At 35.0% G+C, this 10,190-nt stretch overlaps 1 protein-coding gene across 1 annotated transcript in view; it reads right to left on the reverse strand.

The window, feature by feature from the left end:
* MIPEP (mitochondrial intermediate peptidase) overlaps positions 1–10,190 on the reverse strand; it is a 134,601-nt gene that overhangs the window by 88,877 nt on the left and 35,534 nt on the right. The window contains exons 11-12 of the mRNA XM_012723165.1: positions 1,815–1,968; positions 157–234 (exon numbers count right to left, since the gene is read on the reverse strand). Of these exons, the coding sequence (XP_012578619.1) occupies positions 157–234; positions 1,815–1,968 (232 nt within the window). The remainder of the gene's footprint in view (positions 1–156; positions 235–1,814; positions 1,969–10,190) is intronic.

Genomic DNA, 10,190 nt, shown 5'->3' on the forward strand with positions numbered 1-10,190 from the left:
TAAATTCTATACAAATTCCAAATTTATATTTTAAATAATGATTATTAATTCTTTTTTAATGTTAAGGAACTACAAAATGAAATGTAAAATTCACATAAATTTGAATTAATTGTTAAATCACTCCTAGAAAGAATAGTTTGTAATAACAAATCCTACCTGGTATGGTTTGTTGGCTCGCTGGAAAAAATCACAGTAAATATACCCCAACAATCCCTCAGATTCATGAACAACAGCCTAGAAGACAAAATTTTAATTTAGTGGTGAATGAGGTCAACAGAAATCCTAAAATTGGCGGGGGAAACCTCTACCACAAGAATCTGTGTATAAAAAAGCCACAACCACAAATATAGATATTTTATTACTTTCTACATCCCACATGAGCTTTAGGTAGATTTCATTTTCCCCTAACATCGTTCTTCTGCTTCATCTCTCAAGTGATGACTACGAACCCCATCCAAGAGAGGGAACTCTTTGTTTGGAACCTTTGTCTGATTGTCAGTCCTCTCCAACGCCTCTACCAGAAACAGTTCTTCACACTGTTCACAAACCATGCAAAAGTGTGTGTTGGCTGTCAACAGTTAAGCAGAAAATTTATTTTTCCTTTAAGTCTCAGAATGTAATGATATATGCCCTTATAAATAATAACCCTAAAAATCTGTACCATCATGACTTAATGCCCTTCTTCCAAAGTGGTCACAGCTCATAGGAGCACAATCATTCATCTCTATTTTGCCCCTTCAGTCTTTTCAGTCTTTTCAGAACTTGAGGATTCTTCCAAAAACCAGCTCAATTTTATTCCTTAAAACTGCCTTCAAGCCCATATTAATTATTTCAACAAATAGCTAGTAAGCACTTACACAGTACCAGGAATTATTCAAGACACTTAGGATATGCCATGAACAAAACTGGCAAATAGCACTGCCTCATGAAGACTCATGTCTTTAGGAAGAAAAGAACCTCATCATCATTATGTCCTATCACTCTTCTGCTACCTTTTTTTTTTTTTCATTACAAATCTGCATTTTAACAGTATGTCAATTTTCCAAGAAATGAAATTACACATAATACGCTAGCAGACATTTAAGGGAAGCCGTGAAATGCCCTCTAAGTCTGCCTTTCTAATCCATCAGCTCATCTTGTCTAGGCTCACAAAACATTATTAAGAGACAATGAGGGAGTTTTCATTTGTTGCAATATACTGAAAATAGCATGGTGTAGCAAGCATAAAACCAAAAAGCAAGATAAACACACAGTTTTTTAAAGATTTCAGAATTTCATCAGGAAAAAATTAAAACTCATACCTCAAAGTGGGTTCTAATATGAAAAGGATAAACTCTAAGCTTAGTTATTATCAAAGATATCAAATAGAACACAATAGAAATTAATATCTGATGTGAATATAAGCTCCCACAAAATGAAACAAAACTGAAGGAAAGGAAAGGTAGGACTAACACAGTAGATTCTGGAATTAACCACAGGGACATTAGACGCAGCAGGAAAATGAAAAGCAAGGACAAATTTTAATTTAACTAGAACCTGTCAACATGAAAATTCAAGCTACTATCAACTTTATTTAATTTTTTCACAGAACCCACTCTGCTATTACATATCTAGATTAATTTCAACCAATGACTGACTTTAGAGAAAAGGGCTTTCTTTATACAGTATCTTATATCAGACGTGGTGATTTAGATTTTTCACAAAACATGAATGAGGTTACGACACTCTTCCAGGATAAACATGAAGCTGCTGTCAGGCCAATTACCAAACCCAAGAGATAAGACAAGTAACTTTACACTAACTAGAATGCTTACCAGTTTTCGTACATCTTCACACCACACCTCTCCTTTAGCAGGCTGCTCTGCATATAATGAAATTCCTAGTAGTTTGTTAAACAAAATATTCAGGCCTTCCATGCATGCTCCAAGGGAGAAAAATGGGCAATATAAACTGGGCTCGATATTATACCTAAGGGAAGAAAAAGAGGCTCAGTAGCATTTTTATTTGCTTTAATTTCTTAAGTTATTATGTAAGTTATCATTTATAACTTAGGACCGTAGTAGCAAAAAAAGAATCAAAAACATAAATCTCTGTCTAGATATTTCCAGACTTACAGGCACTCTATTACCAGTAATAAGAGCAATGTAGTAATAAAGGCAGACACACCATTCCCTAATGGTGGTCTCTTTCAGGTTCTTTACTCTGTCATTTACTCTATTAAGCAATTTGTCTAAATACCCCCACTATAGACATCCATATATTCATATATATATGGATATTATATATAAACTGTGACTATTTTAAGCTTTAATGGCAAATCACTTTATGAAACATGCTATATTCTAAAAAATAGTGATATACCACATAAATATTAAACAAATATATATCTTTCATTTTTATTCACATTTCTCAAAATGCTTTCAGGAGTAAGGAGAGAGGAGCTCCTATATACTCAGGGTACCAAAGCCCTAAACTTACTTTTAAAACTGCAGAAGGATGACAAGTTTACAAACAGGAAAAAGAATAGTGAGTGGGCAATATGAAAGTGGAGAACAGTGTTGAGCAAATATAATAAAGAGAAAATTTTAGGGAAATGGTAAGCAGTGTGAAAAACTTCAGAGGTTAGGGATTCCAAGGGCAAACACAACTTCTGAATTTTATGATTGGCAGGTGGCTTATAACCTGGAAAAATTAGTTTGGTCGATTGACAGGACTATAAATCAGATTCTAGAGATTGGAAAGAAACATCCAGTATAGACTACTGTTAGGAAAGTTTTGTCAAGGAAAATGACAGAGGACTATAATCTCGCCAAGGATCATAGGCGGGGTCTCTGTGTATAAGGTAAAGATAACTTATTACTTCCACAGCAAAAAGAAAGACATTAATGAAGTTAGAATAATTGGTAAAGCAAGACCGATAAAGGCTTGAGATATTATCTTATAATTTACATGGTGCTTTACAATTTGTATAGCACTTTCATGGCAAAATCTCTCCTAGTCTTTGTATGATGCTGAGAGACAGGTATGGTAAAAATTATTATTTAATTTTACTCAAGTTAACTGAGATTCAGTGAAGTTTACAACATCGCAGGGCAGTGTAAGAGAACGAGCCATGGGTTCTAAGCTAAAATCTTGGCTGTATCTTGCTATGAGTAAGTTACTTGGCTTCTGAAGGACTCACTTTCCTCAGTAGAAAAATGGGAATAATACTTCCCAGTTCCAGAGATGATCAGATAAATATAGGCAAAAAGGCTGGCATGGGGCCTGGAGTAAAACAGACACTCCATAAATCACAGCAAATTCTGTCCAGAAATCTGAATCAGCGAGGTAAATATTCACTAATCACCTACTTGTCCCTGATAATTCCTTGATGGAGAAAAAGTAAGGCACGGTAGGCATAAAGAATGATAAATCCAAGTGAAAAGCCCACAAGAGCAGACAAAGGACAAAGGATTTTTGGAAACAAAGATGAGTCTGTGCCAATTTCACCTGCTGAGACAGGATGTGAACTTCATCAAGTAGAACTCCAAAGAGAAGATGGTACCTGAGGTGGATACTGATGGCTGAGGTCCCTGGTAGGGGTGAAAGCATTGAAGGAAAAGTAGCCAGAAGGATTCAAGGGTATTAAGGCAAATTACAAATTTAGTCAAGACAAGATCAACTTATACCTTACTCAGCAACCTACACAACAAGGAAGAAGTGATGACACACACCTGCATGCTCCTCCACACCCCCAGTGGCTCTACAAATGATAGAAAACTCCTTCCTGAAAAACAACCAGAGTGGGAAAAGGTCCAAAGAGGCTACTGCAAATTCAAAAAGTTTGGAAGTGTTTCCAGCAGTTACACAATCCAGGCCTGAGACGCCCCCAGGAACAATCACAATGACAAGGCAGCCAGGAAGCAAAAGCAGCAGCCCCACCCTGAGGGTCCCCTGCCTTTTACGCCCAGTTTATATCTTCCATATGACATGAGATACTACATAGGACGTTTCAGTGATCACAGGTCACTGAGACCTCCAAGACCACTACAGTCACAGTCAGAATGTGGCTGCTCCCCCGCTTGCCTTGGCCTCTAACGCTGAAGTACAGGGACTTCACGTATGGTGCTCTCCCTCAAACAGGGGGCATGCAGGTATCGAGGCAACACATCAAAGTCTGCCTGTCATACCCACGTAAGACATCTCCTGCCCCAACTTCCTTTTTTGCATAGATACTACTCGTAAAACCTTTTCCCACTACCACCTAGAGACCCCAAAAGTAGAAAAGAACTACATGTAACATGCAAAGCCTCACAAGCATACCAGAGCCACAGTCCAACATAAACACTGTAAAAGTGTAAAGTAGTAATATGACAATCATAAAAAAAAACGGCAATAGTAAAAGTGCATTTTGAGGATTTTGTTTTGTCACACCTTTCATCACTTTAAACTCTTTTACAGTTTTACAAGTGAGTCTTATGACTATTTTTGTATTGTTCCATTGACTTGAATCCAGAAATAAATCTCGAAAATCCTTTGATTCCTCTTTTTCACAAAGCAATAGGAAGAAAATTCTGCTATTATTGTGGCGGATATTACTCTCGGTTACCAGAATAGTGAAGCATATGGGTATACAAACTTTCAATTGTCAAAGAACTAAACCCTATCAATATAATCAACATGATAAAATGGTACATATTTGGGCTTGATTAAAAGAATACAATTTAGTAATTTATCAAATCCACATCAGAAACAATATTGTTGAAATAACAGAAATATTAGTCAATATGAAATTAAATGTACAATTCTTTGTTGTCATTTGAGATTTAAAAAAAATCAAAATGTCATTGCACTTAAGAATCATGTTCTGAGTCAGATTTAGGAGTTCAACCTCTGATGCACTGCAATTAAGGTAAAGAAAGTACTTGGATGTCACTTCCAAAAATCTTGGCATTTAACTTAGTAAAAATATAAATCACATTAAGTACCATCAGTAAATCCAGGTTGAAACTGCGGGTAAACACAGGCTGCAGTCTTCCCCTATTCTATTCACTAAGTAAAAACAAGTATAAGAGAGAACATTTGCACCAAAAGGCAGATACTTATAAGCACTTACTGCAGAATGGACAAGATGGTCTGCCAGAAGACAGGTGTAGACTGGGAAAATACATACTTGCAAAGAGCAATTATCTGACAACATTGTCAGAGGAACTAATTTTAACTTTATCAAAAGAAAATGAAAGAGAATGCTTTAAACCGCAGGAATGATTGTCCTAAGCATGATTATTATATGACAGATGGAAGGCATTTTGAAATGTTTAGTCTTGAAAGCCACAGGAAAAGCTACTGCTTTACTTGTCATAAAAAAAAAAAGAAAAAAGTAAGATATCAATAAAAAAGTTGAATGACACCAGAAACCTTTTACCTCTTGGTAATTATATTGTCCTAAAAATAAAGATTGTTTTTCTGCTATTTTATAACAAGTCAGAAGCTCTTTGTCAAATTCTAACTAACAAATAAGAAAATGGTTTCAGCCAAATTTCCTGCTAATCAAGAAACAACTTCCTTACTGGTACAAATTAGTGATATAGTTGACTAGATATTGTAGTTAACATAAATCAAACCTAAAATGAACACATATAACACAATTCATCATCACTCTAGACAAGGAGAATCAGTATGCCTGATTTTAGAAAGAAAGAATAACAAAACGACACTGATAAGGCATTAGATCACAGAATCTCCATCACAGAGATTCTGTCAGGATAGCAAAGACATCTCCACTTGAAACACTCTCCTTTAGCTTCTTAAATGCATCAATATGTGAAAATAAATATCCATATCTTAAATACTATACTAAAAATAACCAAAAGTAATGAGAAAGGGCAGGGGGGGTATAACATTCAGCTTAGTGGGATTATAATAGAGGAAGCAATAATACAACACCAAAAGAAAACAACCAGATACACCCAGACATTCGAAAATCCTATAAAACAAAGAATCTGGTCTCTTCAACAAATTGATAGCATGGAAAGCATGAGGCATGAAGAACTGCTCCAGAGTATGAAACTAAGGAAATAGAAAAACTAAATGAAATGGGCCTGTGATTTCAACAAGATTTGGCCCCATCAAGGAAATACAAACATAGGCTGGATAGTAAATGATGTCAACAAAAAGCTGTGCACTTTATTAGGTAAAAATGGTATTGGGGTTATATTAAAAAAATCCAAAGTTGTTAGAGAGATATAATGAATATGTAATCAGATGACATGAGTCTAGGGTTGACTTTAAAAATACCTCAGTATCAACAAGGATGAGGTGGGGATATAGACTGTTCAAGTCCCTGTGGAAAGCAATGAGGAGGTCTCTAAAAAGACTAAAAATGGATCTGCCATACAACCCAGCATTCCCACTCCTAGGTATCTATCCAAAAATTCTAATAGCATTAATTCAAAAGGAAACCTACAATGTCATGTTTATAGCAGAGCTATGCACAATAGCCAAAATGTGAAAACAATCTAAATGCTCAAAAACAGACAAGTGGAACTACTGCCCATCTTATTCAAATTGTTTTTAAAAATACAAGAAGAAAAAGTGCAACTTTTGTTTAACTTACTACAGAAGGTTTTAGGCAGAGGTATATATTTAGCCAGAACTAATACAATTTATGTTGCCAGCTTTACCTAATAATGAAAGTAGACAATGACAACACAGGAAATAAAACTATAGACCAATGTCCCTGATGAATATCAAAACATATAAAAACCTTTAACAAAGTACTAACAAGTCAAATTTAACAGTATATCACAAGGATTATACACCATAGTGAGTGAGATTTATCCTAAGGATGCAATGATGGTTTAGTATACATAAATCTATCAATGTAATATATCATACCAACAAATGTAAAGATAACAATTATTTATAACATCAATGGATGCAGGAAACACATTTGATAAGAATCAACATCCATTTATGATAATGACTCTAAACAAGATGGGAAATAGAAGAAATCTACTTTGACAAAATAAAGGCTATATGTCACAAACCAACAGCCAGTATAAAACTTAATAGAAAATTTAAAGAATGTTTTCCCCTTAAGATTGGGAATAAGATAAAGGTGCCACTGTCACCACTTCTGTTTAACTTATTACCATAGGGATGAATTTATAATTTCTCAATAAATAATTTCTAATGTTGTGATTTTTTGGGTAGTATTAAATGTAATTGTCCAAAAATAAAATTTAATTTAAAGTAAAATACTAATATGCCTTTCATAACTTCACAATTTCAAACTATGAGATTTCTTCTATGAGAAATCTAACCATAAAAGTTAAAGTATATATATTTGCTGCTCTTCAAGATTTACTATCAGTCCCTTAAACCACTATTTTCTGGGATCAAGAGTAGGCAATTTCAAAACCCATTAATTTCTTGTCTTGCCCCTAAATTCATTCATTCATTTCTTTAGGTGGACATTTAAAAAACTTAAAATAAACCAGAAGCATTCAACATAAAAACAAGAAAGTCCTGGGATTAACTTGGAAGAAAAGCTCAAATCAAGGAAAGTCCCCTCTATTTTTCTTTTCCTGTCAGACCACATATTTAAATCTTTACTTGAAAGTAGAGGAATTTAACAAAGATATAGAAATTTTCACTTTGTTCCACTCTTCTAACCTCAACCCCAAACTATTATATTTTCCCTTTCTTTTCTCATCCATTAGCTGTGCTTCTCAGCCTACTCTAGTCAATCAAGATTATGAAAGCTCAAACCAAAACTCAACTATCTGCTATTTAAGCTACTTAAAACAGATGTTCAAACTCCCCAATTCTTACAGTCCCATCTACATTACTTATCATGGTTCTTTTACTTTGTTCATAGTCAAGTTAATTTATACTTAAACTTTAATTAAATAAATTGAAGGATCTTGAGTAGGTTACATTGTGCTCCCAAAACACCTAGTGGTTTCTTTTCTTTTTTTTAAAGATCTATTTATTTATGCAAGCAGATATTGGGGTGTAGGCCAGAGGTGCGAGAGGTAAGAGGATTCACCAGAATGAGGAGCAGAACAGGCAGACCTACTGAAATACACTGCTGAGAGGAGCAGCGGGCAAGACAGGTGAGGTTTGCTGCAACCTGGGTCAGCCCCCTGGCGAAAGAACCAATGAGCTCAGTTCCATCATCAAATGAGCATTTTCATGACCTCCAGAGGGTCACAATGCTTCAACAAATAGAACAAATGGAAAATGTCATCCACCAAAAAATGATTTTTTTTTTTTTTACAAAAAAGTATCCCTGGATTCCTTTTAATAAGGATTTTCTATATTGATTTAGACACAGGTCTGATAAATGATAATCACCACACATGTGTTTTGAGGGCCAAGTGTACATAATCTGCATTTCACTGCAAATAGAATAAAAATCAGACAGACTTTGTTCTTGAGAGTTTGTAGATGTGGTTGACAGACACACTTAGCAATATGACACATAAGAACACACATTTAGATCGACTATATAGTATTTATTTAGGCTAAAGTACAGCAGAGACAGGAGCTACAGACCAGTAGAGAACTAGGTGTTTATGGGTTCTAGGTAAAATTTCACAGATAAAACTGTAAAAGAAGGCAAAGATGCAGGCTCTGCCTTTGAGACAGATGAGAATCCAGCAAGGAGACACAGAATTTAATTTGGCTGAGATAAACTGTTGATGGAAAAGGATGGTGGGAGAGAATTAAGAAGGGCAAGCTATACCCAACCAAACAACAAATAACTGTGGATATGTTATTTGTTTAAAAAAAAAAAAAAGAAAAAGGAAAACAGTGAAACAGTGGGTCAATGTCAGCTCCAACTTTGTTCTGCAGGCAATGATATGACCCTACCACCTTGAAGAGGAAAGTCACCAAAAATGAGTTATTCTGCCAGACAGACACTGGACTCCTCTATCTTGGAAACTGTGACACTGGGAAGCACTAGCCAGAGTGACTTCCTGGTCAAGTAATCTTTTTCGATCAAAATTCCTGATATCAAGAAAGCTAAAACTAACTTGATATTTTAACTACATTTTAGATGAGTGTTTCCATTAGAGGAGAATTGGCCCTTCCTTCAAAGAATTTTCAAGATCACTTAAATGTATCTTTTAGTATGGATCACCCTCTAAATGAATGACCAAGAGGGTCAATTCCATACGCTAACGTCCATTTTACAATAATAATAATCATAATAATAATAATACAATCATTATCTTGTTAAATTCTGAGTCATATCAAGTAGGGGCTATTGTATCCCCTATTTTGTAGATAACCTTGGTAAGATACTTAGAGAATATGTGACTTTCCAAAGCTCATCTACAGCTTGTTTAATGGTAGAGCTAGGACTTGCCCAGGCCTTTCCAACTTAAGGACATGGTCCTGGCCATGCTGCCATGCTAGCTCCAGTGCTCCCATTGCTGCCAATGGTCAGTTCAGACAAGACTCATCTCTGTGGCTGGAGAGCAGAGGGAGAACTCCCAGTTCGTTTGCAGGCCCAAGGGTCTTTGTGTACAGAATTAGCTGGCAACATAAAGGTTTGCTAAAGCTATATTTTTGATAACAGATGGGTAGGAGTGATCACTATTTTTTTATAATGGTCACTATCAAATTTCTCAGGGATCTCACAATTAATGCATATAAATACCAGATGATTACGTTTTTCCAAATCTTCATATATGTATGCATAATATTCACAATCACCACTTAGCCATGTTCTACATACAGAGTATAGTTAAATAACAAAATACTATTTACATTTAAGGCTTAAATAATAATTAAAATAAGGAGTGTGGGACATGATATGGAAGAATGTCACCTAAAAATCACAACAGCAAAATAAAAGAAATGACGTCTAATTTATTTTCCAATGTCAAAAATTAAGTATTTTATATAAATATGAGAATCATTAATAAAAAAAATTAATACCCCTTTATGCTACATTTTGACCAAGGAAATCTTTGAAAAAATTTTAAAAGAGAAATTAATTTTTATACAACAAAAGGGAGTATGGTTTGAATTTTGGTAATGATAAACACTTATTAAATAAATAAACACATTTATAAAACAAACATGCTAGGTTAAAAATTAGTCTCAGCTGGCGGCAGCTGCTACTGCTAGGCAGCCTTTTGTCCCAGCCCTGCTACAACCCTGGAGATAAACTGAGACAATTCAGCTAGGGAGGG

The sequence above is a fragment of the Condylura cristata genome, unplaced genomic scaffold (assembly GCF_000260355.1).
Source record: "Condylura cristata isolate star-nosed mole 26May11 unplaced genomic scaffold, ConCri1.0 scaffold00010, whole genome shotgun sequence".
NCBI lineage: Eukaryota > Metazoa > Chordata > Mammalia > Eulipotyphla > Talpidae > Condylura > Condylura cristata.